The sequence below is a fragment of the Siniperca chuatsi genome, linkage group LG4, assembly GCF_020085105.1.
Source record: "Siniperca chuatsi isolate FFG_IHB_CAS linkage group LG4, ASM2008510v1, whole genome shotgun sequence".
In the NCBI taxonomy this organism is placed as follows: domain Eukaryota; kingdom Metazoa; phylum Chordata; class Actinopteri; order Centrarchiformes; family Sinipercidae; genus Siniperca; species Siniperca chuatsi.
The window spans coordinates 22,768,891-22,785,722 of NC_058045.1; the positions used below are offsets into that span (position 1 = coordinate 22,768,891).

Below are 16,832 nucleotides of genomic sequence, written 5' to 3' on the forward strand. Positions count from 1 at the left end.
GAATAGCTCCAGGCAACCTCAACCTGAGCAGTCAGGTCTAATTAGCCAGAATAAGGAAAAACACCTGTTTGGGTGTGCAAACGAAATATTCATTCGAGGGTCAAATGTCTGAATGAAACTAAGTTGCCTCCTCAACCACAAAATACAGCTGGGTTGTGCATACATCACAATACAGCAACACCCATGAAACACTACTATAGGTACAGTCCATAAGGATATCCAACCTGGACTTTTTCATCTTTTATTGTTTTATAACACTAAAGCACAGAGGATATATTTAGGAAAAAGCCTTTAATGTCAAACTGAAAACATTTTTATATAAACTAAAGGGCCCACACACACAATAGCAACATAGGTTTCACTTAACTGTGCCTAATTGGCCCTCTTTAGGGCTGTGTGGGGGTGTGCTAGATTGCCATTTCCTTCACTCTCCTGTCAGCGATGTTTTACCTGTTAGAGTGGGACAACGAATGCCATTATCATTCTTATTAGTACTTGAAATTTAGTGACCTCACATGATTCCTAGTAATGCTCCACCCATCTTCACCCTGAAAAGCAGTCTATTCAAGCAGAGGAATTGCCTCCTCCTCTTTTCACACCCAATTATGACAAACCTAAATCCTCACTGGTGCAGCCAATTTTTTTGAGAAGTAAAAAATAAATAACTGATTGAAATGAAGATCCTCTGGGTGTAATCAGGCCCAACTGCTGGTTAGTCAATTCAGAGGAAAATATCAAACAAATCGGTTACTAAAAAGTACTAATGAGGGCCAGAGAAGGGAAGGATAGAAGAATACTTCCATGCCACTTAATATCCCATAGAGTACAGTAAGGTAAAAATAATAATAATAATAATAATAATAATTTTAAGAAGCTGGCAGTGCTGTAAATCTGCCTGGAGCAGGCCAAGAGTCAGATAACAAACACAGCTGAAAAACACTGCCAGAAGACATGGAGGAGTGACTGAAACAAAGCGGAACTTGAAAATTGCTGTTCGCCTATAGTCCTCGTTCATCTTGGGGCAGCTGTGGCTCAGGAGGTAGAGTGGGCCGTCCGTGACATTGGAGCCCAAGCTGCTCCCGATGGGCAGATGTAAAGTGCTTTGTGCTTTTAGGTTGAAAAGTGCTATATAAATGGAGTCCATTTACAGAGATCTGTTGTTTAGTGCTAAAAATCCTAAAAACATCCACTGTGATTCACCATTGTAAAACAGTACATCTGTATTGTATTGACAAGGAATGTATACTTATATTGATTTAATTAATTTCTTATGGTTAATTCTCTCTGGAACAAAAGAAAAACCAATGACACGCTTGTCAAACCAAAACAAAATATTCAAACATTTGTAGACGATTTCTTTGCAAATATAACCAAGATTCCCCCCTCCATACGTGCTGAACATTAACACTGCTGCATATCAAAGAAAACTAATCCACAGCGCAAAGTTGCTTAACATTTACAATTTATATTTTTTAAAAAGGAAAAAAAAAAAAAAGAATACAGGATTTGAACATTATCTCCAACACAGAAGAAAATGTTGAGCAGTTTAAAAGGTTTCTTCTAACAAATGACTTCTTTCTGTTGTTTAATCTGTGATCTATCACGCTCCAACACAGTGCGGAAGGAAACAATCTGAAATAACTTTTCAACACATTCAAGAATTTTACGAGGATTCCTCACAACCACAGTAACAAACAGAAGCACACAGAGTATAAGCTGTGAGCTGTTCTTGATTTGCAGTGACAGGGAGAGATGATTTCATGACTGGATTTCTGCCTAATCTGAACTCCACAAATACCACACAAGAGTACTGCAAATGAAAATGAACAACGAAACAAGAATACTCTACAGTTCCTAGCAATGAGTCAAAAGTTCTAAAAACAACCAACAGCACGCAGACCGAAAAATAACAGTACAAAAATTTGTTAGTTTTTCCCTGAATTACAATAAGCGAGAGGGATTGTGATTATCTCATTAATGACAACACACCATGCTTGGCCAGATGTGTTACAGTGGAACTTTCCTATATGTTTTGTATTAAGATGGTTGTCAAAATTAGATACCTTTCTGTGAAGAAAATCCAATATTTGTTCACTTGGATTTTGCATAAATTAGTGACAAATAACATATGACATTCATATTCTTTTAGGTTATCCTGGCAAGCATTACAAGCTGCCTCTTGTGCTTTAATGTAACACAAAATCTTGCAAAAAGTCCAGATGTTGTTGCTGTTACTGCCAAGGTATATGGTAGTTTTTTGTTCTTAGGTCCAAGTGTTTCTACCATCTCTTGAACAAAGCATGAATGGCATTCTAAGGAAACGCACCATTTATAAAGATAACACACAAGTGAAGTAAAACTGAATGTAATAAATCAGAGGATTTGTTGTGAAAAGGTGCCAATAGTTTATACATGTAACTTTAGAATGAGAACCATTATACAAACTCCTTCAGACTGATTACATCTACATATGTCAAAAATAAAAGATATAAATTAAATTTAAGCCAAGATCACAGCTTTCAAAAACAAACGTTTTAATTGGTTGTTGAAATTCTCTCCTCAAGTAAATCTTTTAAAACTCCTTATGAAATCTTAAGCACCATCTTGAAACATCGTATACAGCAAGTATGCTACTTGCTATATTATATACAGAAAAATACAAAGTCCTATTACCATCATGTGGCCACCAATAGCTCGCCTTTTTGCTCCTTTAAATATGAACCAGCTGTCCATTGGTATCCTATGCAGCTTGTTACTGTAACCTACACCAACATTATGAAATCTAAAAAGGCAAACTGGAAGTACAGAACATGCTTTTTTATGAGATGACTCTGAGAAAAAATGAACAATAATGAAAGACTGATCTTGGAAAACATACTTAAAATGATCAGTCATTAAAATACTCCATGCCATCCTCCATCAATCCATCCACAATAATTTGATAGAATAACACTAACTACCATCTTTTTCATCTGAGTGTGTTTTACTACATTTAAAAAAAGAAAGAAAGAAAAAAAAAGGTAGTAACAGGTATCCTATGCAGGGTCCAGGAGTCTTCTGTTCTAGAGTTAGGTGAAATCTTCAAAACACTGCTGGCACTTGTAGCCTGCATGTGTTACAGTGTGTGTGTGTGTGTGGATGTCTCTGTCATTTCTTAATGTCGGGGGCCGCTCAGTCGCGGAAGAGGGGCACCTGATCAGATGGAGACAGGGAGAAAAAAAAACATACACAGTTTACTGTCTGTTTATACCCAGCAGTTTGTTTTAATTCACAGTATTTCTATATAAATGTTCGATTGTAATCCTAACATGCTGAACCTATATACATCTCATAAAAGGACAAAGAGAATATTTCAAGACAAAGGTGAAGGCAAAAAAAGTATTAGCGACCCACCTGGAGAAGAGAGAAGTGGAGGGCGGGAACTCTTTAGAGAGGGCGGGGCCGCTCTACTCCCATGAGGACCCCTGGGGCCTGAGTGGTATGGGGGAGCGTGGTGGAGTAGGGGCCCACGGGGTACAGCTGGGGCGCCGAACAGGGTGTGTGAGGACAGGGGGCCCCGTGAAGCTGGGGCCCCTAATGACGGACCAGAAGTTCGATGCAAGGACAGTAGTGGAGGAGGTTTGGTTTTGGGATAAGAGCCTAAAAGGAGAGACAGAACACACGTGTGAATGAAAAACGTCATTACAGGACATCATGACAGGATGAAGGGAGATAAAACATGTTGTAGATATGCAGATCAAATTATTAGAAATTGTGTGAATGTATGTGTATGTCTGCATGCATGTTATTTATATACATGAGAAGGACAATGTTAGAAACACCTTTCACTATAATGCTGTACAACACCACTAACTAAATGACTGCAGAGTTGAATCAACACCTCTCTAACACTGTAAACAAACTGAACATTATAAAGCTTTTCAAGATTTACTGTGAGGCTATTGTTTCAGACAATGTGCAGTAGGTGTACTTAATATTAAGGGTAACTCAGTGTGTGTCTGCTTATGTCAAGAATTCAATGCAAATTTGTCTTCAAATGAAGAAGCCAAAATTACACAAAAATAAAGGCAGTGTGTTGATTACATTTCTAAAGTTATTTCAAGTCTTTACAAATAGATTTACACACTGTACTGACATGAACTCAAACCAGTGGCTACCTGGTAGGTAAGAATCTATCTCAACACGTCATTTTGCCCATCAAACCATTTTCAAATTGAAGATTAAAGATTACTGAAAAGAGTAAAAGTGGCTTGTTAAAAACTAGAAATGGCTTGCCCATGAGTGATGGAACCGAATATCTTGCAGACAAGACAAACAGAATTAATTTAGAGGCCTCTCACACAGGTGCATGAAAATACAATTTACAATTTTACTGTCTGAGAACACAGGGAGGACAGTTAGATGTTTTATGGTTGCTGGAACTTTTAAGAAATTAAAAAGATCCTTTAAATAGTCAAGTAAGTGGTCAACTCTGCAGTCTAACCTGGTGAAGGCAAGAGAGGAGCGGGTGGAGGTGGGGCGTGGTCCATCATGGGCCCCCCTGTTCCAGACTGGGGTTGAGGGGGCCCAGGTGGAGTAGGGAGCAGAGGAGGCGGTTTCCCCAGTCCTGGAGGTAACATGTTACCCCTCTCCCCCTCAGTGTTGGAGGCTGGAGAGAGAGAAAGAAAGAAAGAAAGAAAAAAAAAGAACCAGAATAGACAGAAAAGGTGTGACCCAAAAGAAGTTAACGGTGCAATCAGTAATATTGACACAGCACCAGTCTCAGCTCTTCTAGGTACTTCAGTTTAAATCAGCGTCCCACCTTGTATGTGCTCCTGCCGGGACCGGACATACTCTGAGATGGTTTCCAGCTCCTCGGGGTAGAGATGCACCCCCTCAGCTAACAGCATGAGGAGCGGACGGGTTTCGGAGGGAACGGTGTGGCGCTCAATCTTTTCTCTATCCAGAAAGTCATCCAGCAGCTGTGACGCCTGTGCTGCAATGTCTGAGGGGTCCCTCTGCGGGTGCTCTTTGACCAGTCCGCGACTGTACTCAGCTGCAACAAAGTCCATGGCCTGGTCTTTGGGCATGTTGCGATGGACTGGGGGTGGGGGGATTGGGTGGAAATGTTAATGTTAATGGTGAGGTGTCAGGAGACTGAAGGGGAAGAGAGGTGAAATAAGACAAGCCAAAAACTGCAGAAATAGCAGTAAAATCAATGAGGTTCTTACAGGTGACTCAGGTCATACTGACATCGATTTTGTTTTAATGTGAAGTTGGGGTCAGCAAATTCCGCTAATAAATTGGTTCTTTGGTAGGTAGTACTTTTGAATAAGAGATGTGGTTTGTTGGAAGAAGAGGGGCATGCAATTTGTGTCAAGATGTGCATTTATCACCAACTTTAATTTTTATTGCATCATGTTCCTGGACATAAAATACCTGATTAGTAAGCTTCGATGTTTTATGTGCAATCAGATATGTGACGCCAAAGCACAATTAATAAACTTTAGATGATTTGTGTATTTAAATGATCTGTTGTAATAAATAATTCCTTTATTATATTTGCTTTAAGGACATACGTGAAATTGATTTTATTCTTTTGATTTCATTTAGGTTGTGTAGACCAGACTATAGGATGTATTTTGGGAAGCTTTTGGTTTTCTGTTGTTTTTGTTGCGAGCTACACAGAGTACCATCATCATGGAACAATTACTTTGCATAGTACTTATGTTCTTGTTGTATATTATGCATATTTGCAATTTGTATTATGCCGAGTTTTTTTGTGCATGGTATCAGTTTTTGAGGGGAATCTAAATCACACAGGTTGCTTAATGAGTTATGCACACTCAGTAATGTGTATTCTCACATGATGAAATTATTTATTTACAAAATATAGAAATAACCGTAGTAGGGAAACTGCATGCTATTTGTTTTTGGATCAGTTGTATGCAGGCCATGGTATAGATACTGACAATCTCATGGTTTCACAATGTGAATTGCAAAGGAAAACGCTTTATTACAACGTTTTATTTCATAGCTCTGGCCATCAGTTCCATTGGTTATACACCTTCCGGCCGTAATAATTGCACAGATGTCCGAATGTGACAACATTGCTAAAAAAGTGAAAACAAGAATGAGCAGTCAGATGATCATACACTTTGTAAACAAATTTGCACAGAAAAAACATGTGCACTACTAGGGCACAGAAGATTAAAGTTGAATCAGAAAGTCTGTCTGTAAACTGTAATGTTTACAACAGATAATTTGGGTCACAGTTTTATAGTTCGCTCTCTTTTTTGTTTGCATCTTTTTTGACTTAAGTTCAGTATTAACATAACCAAAAAAGCAGATGGCCCGAGCTCTGAAAATAAAACTCAAATTGTGGTAAACCGTAATTTTCCTTAGTTTGACATTTCGCGAAATACACTTATTCGTTTTTGATACCACTCTCATGTCTGTACAGTTAATATAAGGCTATAGCAAGCAGCCAGTTAGCTTAGCATAAACACTGGAAACAGTTAGCCTGGATTTGTCCAAAGGTAAAATAATTCGCCAGGGCAGAGTAACTTCCTGGAGTATCCACTGATTGGCCAGGAACCCCTACAGTGACGACACGATATAGTCCAACATATAACCCTACGTAAAATCACAAATTGTCATGGCTACACTTAATAAGTGCGCTTTAGAGGTACTGGTAACTTCATATTTATCAGACAGATATAAGAGTGGTATTGATCTCATCTAACTCTTGGCAAGAAAGCCAAACTAAAATGTTGAACTTTCCCTTTTACATTACCTACTTTGCTACTTTTGGGCTTCATCCAGTTTGTTATGTAATGTATACCAGTGGCAGCCAGTGGATGATCTGTCAAGAGAGTGCCATTGATGTACAATATATACTGAATGAATATTGTGTAGATTTGATGGACTTAGAGATGATTTCTTTTTTTAAATAAATGCTTTAGCCACAAAGACCGTGTTACAACAGTTGAGTGCAGAATTGTAGTTTTAGAATGTTATATGTTGGCGCTTTAATGGGAGTATTTCTTGTTTTTGGGATTCTTTTTGATTTTTTTTTACACTTAATCTATTTCAGATGTTGGTAGAATCTACATAAAACGGAAATCGCATTAGACCGTCAGTTGAAAAAGGATGGAGAGTTGTAACTGAGGTGGTTTGGCTAAGCTTGAAGGAATGAGGGGTAGGGACTTACTTTTGAGGGACTCTGAGAATATGATAACAGTGCAGGAGGACAGAGCTACGTTTGTCTGCTCCACCAGAATACATAACGAGGAGCCTTCTGCTCGGACATCCTGCAGCGCCCGGGTCAGGCCCGATTCCGCCTGAAGGTAGAGCATTTCCACTGATAGGCCACGCTCCTGCAAGCACTGGCTTAGCGATTTGGGGTAATCCCTTTGAGAGGAAGAGAAACACTTTGTTAACTTTACATTTCTATATTAAGTGACTCAGCTGGCATATAGAGAAAGCTAAATTATATCCATGAGAGGAACAGAGGGTTATTTCTTGATTTATAATGTGCTTTACCAAAAAATGTAACCGCAAGTCAACATTCCTTTTGTGTGTGTTAATTCTGTATGTATGGACCTTTAATTAGACAGGACCAAGTGCAGCGTTATGTAGAGATTTGCGTGGCACTAACATGTTTTCGGATCTCTCATGGATGTATTTAGTGTTGCAGTAGTATGTGTTTAGGAAATACATAAAAAGGTAAAACAGAGGGTGGTGAATTCTTTTGAACTTGCAAAGAATTGTGGTCCTTCTGTCAAAAGGAAAAACCTACACCAAAAACTTTAAAACCGTTGTAACAGCTATTGGCCAGTTTGCATTTTTGAGACCACTCCGTTGAATGGTCTTTGATATAGTTGTGGATAAATGGGCGAGTTTGATGTCATTTTACATTATACCTTTCTAAAAGCATCAACGGTAAATGTCTTGTTTTGCATCGGCTTGCCACTAGCACAGTTAGCAGTTTGTCTGTATGCAGTGGCCAACATAAACAAGCAAAGTTGCAAGCGGTAGCCATATTTTAGCGTTTGGAATGCACCAACAACAAGAATGACAGAGGAAAATTGGTTTATGTTGCAGGACTGGTTTGAGAAGTTTCTATGGACATTTTTTTCCCCCCCTCATGTTTGGAATTCATTGTTAGTGCAAAGCATTCAAGCTGACAACAGCTGCCAAAGCAACCTTTTAAACCTACAGAGGGTGAGTGTTTACTATTAAAAAGCAGTTTTTAAAAAGGAGCGTTCCTTTAACATCTGCAATATACATTTGATATTGCAGTTGAAGATGCCACTTTCTCCTGGCATGTAACACTGACTATTAGTCATTAGTTAATTTGTCCCAGTGTTGTGAATAGTCTTTTGAATGAATGCATTATGCAAAATTAGTGCTGTTACCAGAATAAAATGTTAACTACAATATTATTGTCTGCACTACATGTTTTTAAAAAGAACAAGAAACATTTACTTAATACTTACACCTATATATTTTTTTAAACAGCAAACATCATCTGGTTTTTAAAATCCCAGTGAATACAGCTTATTGACATACATGTATTTTTTGACTTAAAAAGTATAATGAACAGTAGTTAAGCATGCTATGGCAATGATAAATTCAATCCACTTTGTTGTTTAGGTAATACATAATGGATAGCCTGCTGATAACAAGCACTCTAATTTGCACACTAGTTATCATAATTGATAGCATAGCAGCAGTGTTAGTAGTACTATTAGTACTTCCAAGTTAGTCTGCTGGTTAGTTAGTGTCACGCTAACATAAATGCAGACTCAGCTGCCATATTTGGCACAATTTCATAGTTGCCATGTGTGTAGTGAGTATCTTGTGCATGAATTTATTTTTGATGTTGCATTGTGTAGTTAGTGTAAATGTTTTATGCGCTTCTACTACTAAGTTGTACATAGGATGCAACAGTATTACCAATACACGTTAGCGTTTATATAATCATTTGTCACCAAATAGGGTAAGGGCAGATAAATGTAATGGTGTTCATTTACATCCACTGCTGAACCATTAGCAAAAATGTGAAAAGATAACACTGAATATTTCTATTTATCATGAAAAAAAGAACATGTGCATGTAGCATGTCACTGGTGTGTAACAATAAAAGCCTTTAATGAAATAAAGTTGTTTTGAAAAAATGTGTGAACTGGGTCATATTTGATCTGCACTGTACAGTAAATAGAAGTGTTATTTAATGGAATTTAGATCAGACTGTATTCAACAACTTTGAAGCTTTGGTGGAAAGGAGTGTGTGTTTGACATTGTTGGAGACACATCTGTTTCTACTTTAAAACTGCATTCAGTGGTAGCCTGGATTGCATATTCTCAATATGCAGAAATAAATATAAATTTGATTACGAAACGCATTTATTCATGGGTATGGATTTGGTATGATTAACGTTACACCTTAGTGTAACTGCATGATACTGTACATTTTTATTTATGAGAGAAGGCTGTAAAGTCACTGTGCTGACAGCACACTAAAAACTACCCTCTTAATGTTGTTAATGTGTGAGCATGAATGACACACAGAAATGTGTCTTTCCAGACAAATCTGATGCAGTAATAAAATCAAATAGAAAATGAAGTGGGTGAAAGTTGCATTTGGTGTTTGTGGAACTGCTATTTATCAGCAGGGTCCTGAGGATACCAGGAGCATAGCAAGATGTGTAGGAGTATAGAAAACCTCATGTATTTCAAACTAGCTTTAAAGACATTTAAGGACAGTGACATGAGTCAGATATGTTGCTGTCAGGAGGAGAGAAACAGGGACCTGCCTGTCAGTGATTATAAATCAAACTTAACTGATTAGGTATAATCATTCAACACAAGAGTAGAAGACATACTGAGATTGTCAACCCTTCGAAAGGACAACCTGAGCCTAGTCTTTTTTTTTTTTTTGTCATGATGACTGATGATGATTTACCAACTCACTGTAGAGCCACTGGGAGTGCTGCCATCAAATACACTTACACACAGGGTCAACTGGTTATCTTCAACAGTTGAATCTAACAAATCCAAAACTGATCCAGCTGTCAGCAAACGATTGCTTGTAGTTAGTGTACTACTCTCACTACAGCTACGCTGACTTATCATAGATGAAAATATTCCTTTATATACTGTAAACATATCTAGTGACCAAACTATACGTTCATTTCCATGTTAAAAAGAGTTTAGTGCTTAAAAGGACAATCCGTTACTTCACTGCCTAGCAGGGACAAAGAATTCCAAACTACAGTGCAATCTGTAAGTAATAGGACATTAAAATTTGTATTGTGTTGGCTCTGTAAGGGACTTAAAACAATAACTGCAAGGATAAAATGCTAATCTTCAGCTTTAATTTGACCGTTTTTACATCCAGATAAACTGTGTAGGAATCGTAAAATATTAAAACACACTTTAGTGGACCAAACATAATTGGACAGATAAAAATCATATTTAAAAAGGGATAAGGCTGGTGATTCTGTATTTCTGTTATTGTCAGCAAATCCCATAAAAACACCAAAATCAACAATTCATTGGTCCATCTCTCAATACTTTCCAACATCTGACGCACAATCCACTGATTCTCAGTGGTCCAAGTATGAAAGCCAATTTGGATGGAAGTGTTGCAGCAAGTAACACAAGGACAAATCTTTCAAATTAAAGCAATGAACTCAGCAGCAGGAGACTGGCAGTCAGCAGAGTAAAGTAAAACGTGTGGGAGCAAAACTAAGTAGTCAGTAGTCTCACTGACTGGCAGCCAAGTATAAACTATCAAACCCAGCATGTATAAGTCACCCAAATTTCTACTTCAACTGCTTGTGGTTTATATGTTTGTTGTAAGTACTCACAGGCACTGGTTGGTCACAGAAAGGACCACGCAGTCGGCTGGCTTCCTCTCCTCCTGCACCTGTCTGTAGAACTTCTGATACAGGGCTTTCCGTCTGTCTGCTGGAGTGCAGCCCTCCGGCTTGGCTGGGGGGTTTGAGGATGGTGCAGGAGTTGGGAAGGAATGAATGGGAGGTAAAAGGAGACAGAGTGGAGAGAGTAGAGGATAAAAGAGAGAGGGGAATTTGCAGGTAGAGAAACAAGAGCTGATTTTTGGTTAATTTGCAATCAATAGTAAGCAATGCTAATGAAATGGCATTTTACTTTTAATGCATTTCTTGTAAACAGGATATTGGGTTGTACCATAACATAAGAGGTTATTTAGAAGTAAAAACCAATGGGATACTAGTTATTTAAGAAATGCTGTTTTATTAAATTTAAGATGCAGTGGCACAATCACAAAGCATGGATTTTCTAATTAAGAATTTTCACAAGGAATTAAAAAGAAAAAAAAAACGCATTGCTGTGCTATTAGTGATCAATATAAAATAAAATAAAAAATAAAAGCATCTCACCATTTGGCTGATGCTTGTATCCCTCGTACTTCACACTTCCACTGTAGTTTTGTATTTGCTCCAGTTCTTCATAACTGAAAGAAAAGCGGTGCAGCAGGAGGATCTTTTAACGTTACATTTTAATGAGGGAGGCCTTTCTATGCCTACTGTTCACTGGGTCATTATATGCGAGGACTTGATATGACTGAAGATGTTATAAAGACTGAAAACAACATTTCTGAAATTATGACTCCATATTCGAACAGGCGGCAGTTTCTTTCCAACCCCCACAGTGAAGTATGCTTCAAAGAACCTGGGTTTCAGAAATGAATGTACCGCTGTGCTAAAACATTCAGATGTGAATAGCTGAAATACTTGGGTTAGTCGAGGTTGACTGAAAAATCACAGGGGTGTCAGCTGTCCCAACTTAATTGTTGCAGCAAACACTGTGGCACCGACTCAAATAACACTTATGTCAGTGTAGTGTGGCTGTAAAATGGAATTTGGGCAGTGGCAAGCAAAAAAAAAAAAAAAAAAGAGAGGTCATTTCAAGTTTCTTGTAGAGAGATAATAAATCACCTGGAATACACAACAGATTAACTAGACGAGAATCATGCTATGACATCATAATGTTACTAAAATCTGTCTGATGTGATCCATAACAGTGGAACGCAGTTCAATCTGATTATTTTCAAAATTATTATTTCAGATAAATGTAATAAGTCTTGATAAAATATCGGAAACATTTTATTAATATGGAGTAAATTATTTAAACCATATCACCTAACTGTATTTCAACCTCCATTTTTAAATGGACAGGCCAGCCCTTAGACAGCTATACTTTAAAAGAAGTTTGTGCAAAATTAATTTATCCTAAATTCAACCTAAAATGAGAATTCAACTACAAAAAAAAACAACCAAAAAAACAACAACAACTGTTCCTTTGGTAGAAAACTGCTCATAGTGAGGTCGGTGGGCTGTCCTGAGTGAACGTGACATTAGTTCTAGAAAGAGGTGTTGTTGGTTTGTTTTTCGGATATAATTTTCTGATGCTTTGGGCAACACAAAAACCCATTCACTTCCATACTGGGGTGGCAGCAGCTGCAGAAATATATCTTATTATCAACTGAAGATGCAGTCATGGCCTAAACATACTATGGACCTCCATGAGGTAGTCTCATAACAACAGGTTATACATCTGAAATGTTTTTCTTCTTCTTCTTTCCGCTCCATTTTTGTTGAATGTAGTTGTGCCATGTGCTAACACATTTCATGTCAAAATTTTGTGCTGTCAACCTTGTCTAAATGTGTCTCTCTCTTGTCCACTGTTTCATTTCATTGTTGAAAATAGCACGAATGCTTCCCAAATGTGACTGGACTATAATCTGCGTAATATCCATTAACTGCCACACAAACACCGCATCTTAATGTTATGAAACAGAGGTTTTGAATTATGTGAATGTAAGGTAGGTACCTATCGAGGGCATCCTTGAGGTCTTCGGTCCTCTCCTCTCTGCTGGGGTAAGGCGCCGCTCTCCGAAACAGACGAAGTTGTTGAGCACTGCTTAACACAAAAAGCAGTTTTTTGTGGGCCTTATCAAATAACGATACAAATAACGTTTACTAACGTTAACTGGTGGAAGGGGGTAGGTATTAGTTGGTAGAACCCACACTGTTTGGTTTCTACTATGGCTGATACCTAGCATGTTAGCTGCTAATGCTAAACACTTGCTACAGGCTTACCTTCCATTTGGGTTAGCTGGTGGCCGCCGGGCAGCTGCAGATGATTTCGCCCAAGACGACATTTTCTCTGCACTGCAACTTCACCCAAATAAACCTAGGCTTTTAATCACACGGAGAGAATAAAATGTTTCTTTATATTACTCCACCAGTGTTCTACTCATAGACTGTGGGTCTACTACAATTCTCCCTGTAGTAGAGGAGGCGGAGGAGGAGTTCTTCTTCAGGCGGACTAGCCAGTTACTGGTGTATTACCGCCACCTACTGGACTAGAACGTGCAATGAAATACAATTGGAATAAAAATGATGATGCCTCTGAACCTCTCTAGCAGTATAATGTTTTGATCCTTCTGTGATGCTGCTATTTTCCCCATGCCCATTATTATATATATTATATTGCACCTATCTGTACTTAAAGAGTTATTCCACCCAACAAAAATAATTTTCTTATTTAGGCTATGCCTCTAATGGTCAGCCATTTAGATGTATGATTTCATCAGCTGAGATTTCAAGATATGAGTCTTTGAGATTTCTACCACCACCCCAAAGCAGTTGGCGTAACACAAAATATTGCTTGTGGTGAAAATAAGGAGCTCTTCAGTGCCAGTGATTGGACCAGTGATGGTTATCTTATATCTGTTGAAAAGTCATTGCGAAGATCAGACCTGACTTATTTAAAACTCTGTTGTCTTTCTCTGGTTGTGGCTCCTGTCCCTTATTTAGTCTGGCTAAGGTTTGGGTAGGTCTTGGTCATGGTTTATAATTAATTTGACATCCTACTGTTGGGCACTGGGGAGCCTAGCGGTTAAGGCACATACCGTCTAACTGCAACATCTCTCTGTTCGATTCCAGCTGGGGACCTTTGTTGCTTTTCATGCCCCTCTCTCACTCTCATTGTACAGTTTTTATTTTATTTTACTCAAAGCACATTTTGTTCTGGAGAATGCGCATCGTCTTTGAAGTCTGCTTATAGACACAAGCTTGCTGCAACACCTGTGGGTACCTATCATCCTCCTGCAGATATATAGCACTGTAAAGAAAACATTAGTCCAGCACAGTAAGCATATGCGTCTTGTGTGAGGCAAACAGGACAATCTTGCTGGATTTTTACACTTGATGGTTCAAAAAATACAAGAACAACCCTAATTTCTCTTTCATCATCTAGTTTTCAAGATCGACCAATGAGGCTATGTGGACAGCAATCAGATTGCCCTTTTGGAGCTGGCTTAACAGTGGATGCCTTTGCTCTTAAGTAGAGGACGGTGCCCGGCATATGCCAAAAAGAACAGTACAGAACACAGTCCCATGTCCAAAGAGAAAACTGGGGTCATGAAACAATGCAAGTACAAAATCCCATAATCAATGGGGGAGATGTGTGATTTGTAAAAAGGGAGTTTTTATTTTCTAGTTTGCCTGAGTGTAAAGGGAGTGGGGATAGTTTCTGCCAGCTACAGCAATTTTGGCCATCTGGGCACTTTTAAGGTTAATGCCAGACCATGCTCTTGCACTCTTGCTATTAGGTGGAAGAGTTCAGAGCAACTACAAAGAGAGCTAACAGCTGGGTGTTCATATCCCGTATACATATAGCATTATGGTCTTTTTTGTACTTTGCTTTAGAGGAACCAATATAAACTACTGAGGGAGGACATCAGGATCTGTGCATGAAGTGCAGTTCAATGTCTGCATGCAACATGTAAGAAAAATTCCCGTGAAAATGCTTTACCATGTTTGAATGATCACAATTCCATTTCTAAGCAGTTCTAAATGTGTCATTCAAACTGTATTGGTATGTAATTACTATAATTGTATTGCATCTCATAATCAGCCCTGATTCATGTGAATGCATAAACATCCTTTGTAAATAAAAACATTTTATTTGATAAGCAATTAAAGGGGTATTCCACCGAATAAGTTAGTACTGCACTTCCATAAAGTTGGGGGACTTGCGAAAGACAGATTAAAAAAGAACGGTCAGAATCAAAGCATCCTGCCTTTTAGTCCATTGTATAGGTCGAGCTCCAAAAACGCTGGATCCCACACTTTCCATAATGCAATTCAATAGCATCTTACATTAGATCCTCCCTGCCTGTTAAAGGCCCATGTCAAAGATACTCTGTAACAAAGATAATGCATTACAGGAAGCGCCAATGGTATGAAATGGTATACACTTCCTGTCTCCTATGTGGGCGTGGTCGACTCTCCCCAGTTAAATAATAATAAATATAATAGTATTATTAAGCAAAGAAACACAATTTATATTTCAGTTTTAACTTTTAATTCATGGTTTCACGTATAATTCCCTTTAGATTAGATTTAGATTTAGATAGTTTATTGTTGGAAAGCGACGTCGGCAGCACTGCAGTGAAACTAGACCGACTGTTAGAGAAGAGATGTTGCCAGATCTCGCAAGAATGTGTGGTTGAGACAGAGACAGGTCTCAATCAAAATTAATTGTCTCCTGATTTGTCTGTCTGAAAAATACCATTTTAGTGTCAGAATGTTCGGAAGATATTTGGCCTGTGAAAAAATGGGTCCGATATTTACTTTGGTGACTATGGGGCAAAAGATTCTGTTATAATCTGTGCTCACGTTCACTTCTCCCATTGGATTGAATAGACTCAGGACATGATCTCCGCAATGGGCTGGATGACACTATCAAATATTATATAGCCAAATTTTAATTGGAATTTGAAAATGCTAAAATGTTCTCTTAATTGTTCTTCAGGCTTTTCCTTTTAGTGCATTCACTGCCATGTTGAAACTCCCTGATGTTGTTATGGTTATGCCAAGGTAGGTATAACTCATACTGTGTTCAATGATATGATTATTAATGGTAAATTGGTATTTGTTCTCCTGGCATCTGGGGCATTTCTGAAAAATCATGATATTAGTTTTCTTCATATTTACTGCCAGGGCCCAGTTCTGACAGTACTTTTCTACTAGTCCTTGCTCAGTAGGAGACAGTAGAACAACGTCATCAGCATAAAACAAAGACTTCACCTCTCTATCTAGGAGGGAGAGGCCAGGAGCAGCACACTGATCCAACTGTACAACAAGTTAATTTACATACACATTAAATAAAGTCAGACTTAAGTAGCAGCCCTGATGAACACATCTTCTCTGACATTGGGTCCCTCACTTTAGCTTTGAACATTCCGTCCAATACACACTCATTGTAAACTCAGAAAAGGACTGAAAATGTCAGGAATTTTCAACTGTGATTCATTAGTGGGAAGAGCTTGAAGATGCGTGAGTTTAAAGGCTGTTCTCGTTGACTGCCATTGTAACTTTACTTCAAAGTTGAATATTTTTAATGTTCATGTTTTAATGGCATTTGAAAAGAATAATACCCAGAATGTACAAAAGATGTGGAACATTTTGATGTTTGAATGGAGTGTCTAGCTGAAAGTATGAATGAATAGACAAGAGTTGAAAAAGTGTGAAAATTTGGACATTTTGAACATTCCGTCCATTCATTTGAATGGGGAAAATTTCCTGGAAAACCTTTGACTATTTTGGAAAGTATGAAAGTTATCAAAACTCTGAATAATAGCTCAATGTTCCTAACTGAGCTGAATAACATAATAATGAAGAATGTTTTTTGGGGCTTTCAGCATTCACACCCAATCAATGACTATGGCGGCCAGCAGGTGTCTACTGACGAGCACCTTGGCTTGCTTTTGTGTCGCGCGGATAAGCTCACGC

The 16,832-nt window shown here is 38.3% G+C and overlaps 1 protein-coding gene across 2 annotated transcripts; it reads right to left on the reverse strand.

Moving 5' to 3' along the window:
• Positions 1-1,195: 1,195 nt before the first annotated feature.
• Positions 1,196-13,380, reverse strand: si:ch211-216l23.2 (uncharacterized protein LOC565061 homolog). Of its 2 annotated transcripts, none has more exons than XM_044194134.1 (9): positions 13,131-13,380; positions 12,862-12,951; positions 11,409-11,482; positions 10,857-10,980; positions 7,193-7,392; positions 4,802-5,080; positions 4,484-4,648; positions 3,394-3,639; positions 1,196-3,192 (listed from the first exon to the last, which is right to left on the reverse strand). In XM_044194134.1, exons 1-9 carry the CDS (start codon positions 13,190-13,192, stop codon positions 3,155-3,157), a joined length of 1,278 nt encoding a protein of 425 aa, XP_044050069.1. In that variant the 5' UTR covers positions 13,193-13,380; the 3' UTR covers positions 1,196-3,154. The 2 variants fall into 2 exon arrangements, with proteins under 2 accessions (XP_044050069.1, XP_044050070.1); XM_044194135.1 differs by having other exon boundaries at positions 1,446-3,192; positions 12,862-12,948; positions 13,131-13,379.
• Positions 13,381-16,832: the final 3,452 nt, after the last annotated feature.

Bases quoted from the DNA above. Each gene is read 5' to 3' on its own strand.
- si:ch211-216l23.2 (XM_044194134.1), bottom strand. From the start codon at position 13,192: ATGTCGTCTTGGGCGAAATCATCTGCAGCTGCCCGGCGGCCACCAGCT. The intron at 7,393-10,856 runs GTGAGTACTTAC...TTCCTCTCAAAG, and splicing joins TCTGTGACCAACCAGTGCCT to GGATTACCCCAAATCGCTAA. The intron at 3,640-4,483 runs GTTAGACTGCAG...CTCTCCTTTTAG, and splicing joins TCCTCTCTTGCCTTCACCAG to GCTCTTATCCCAAAACCAAA.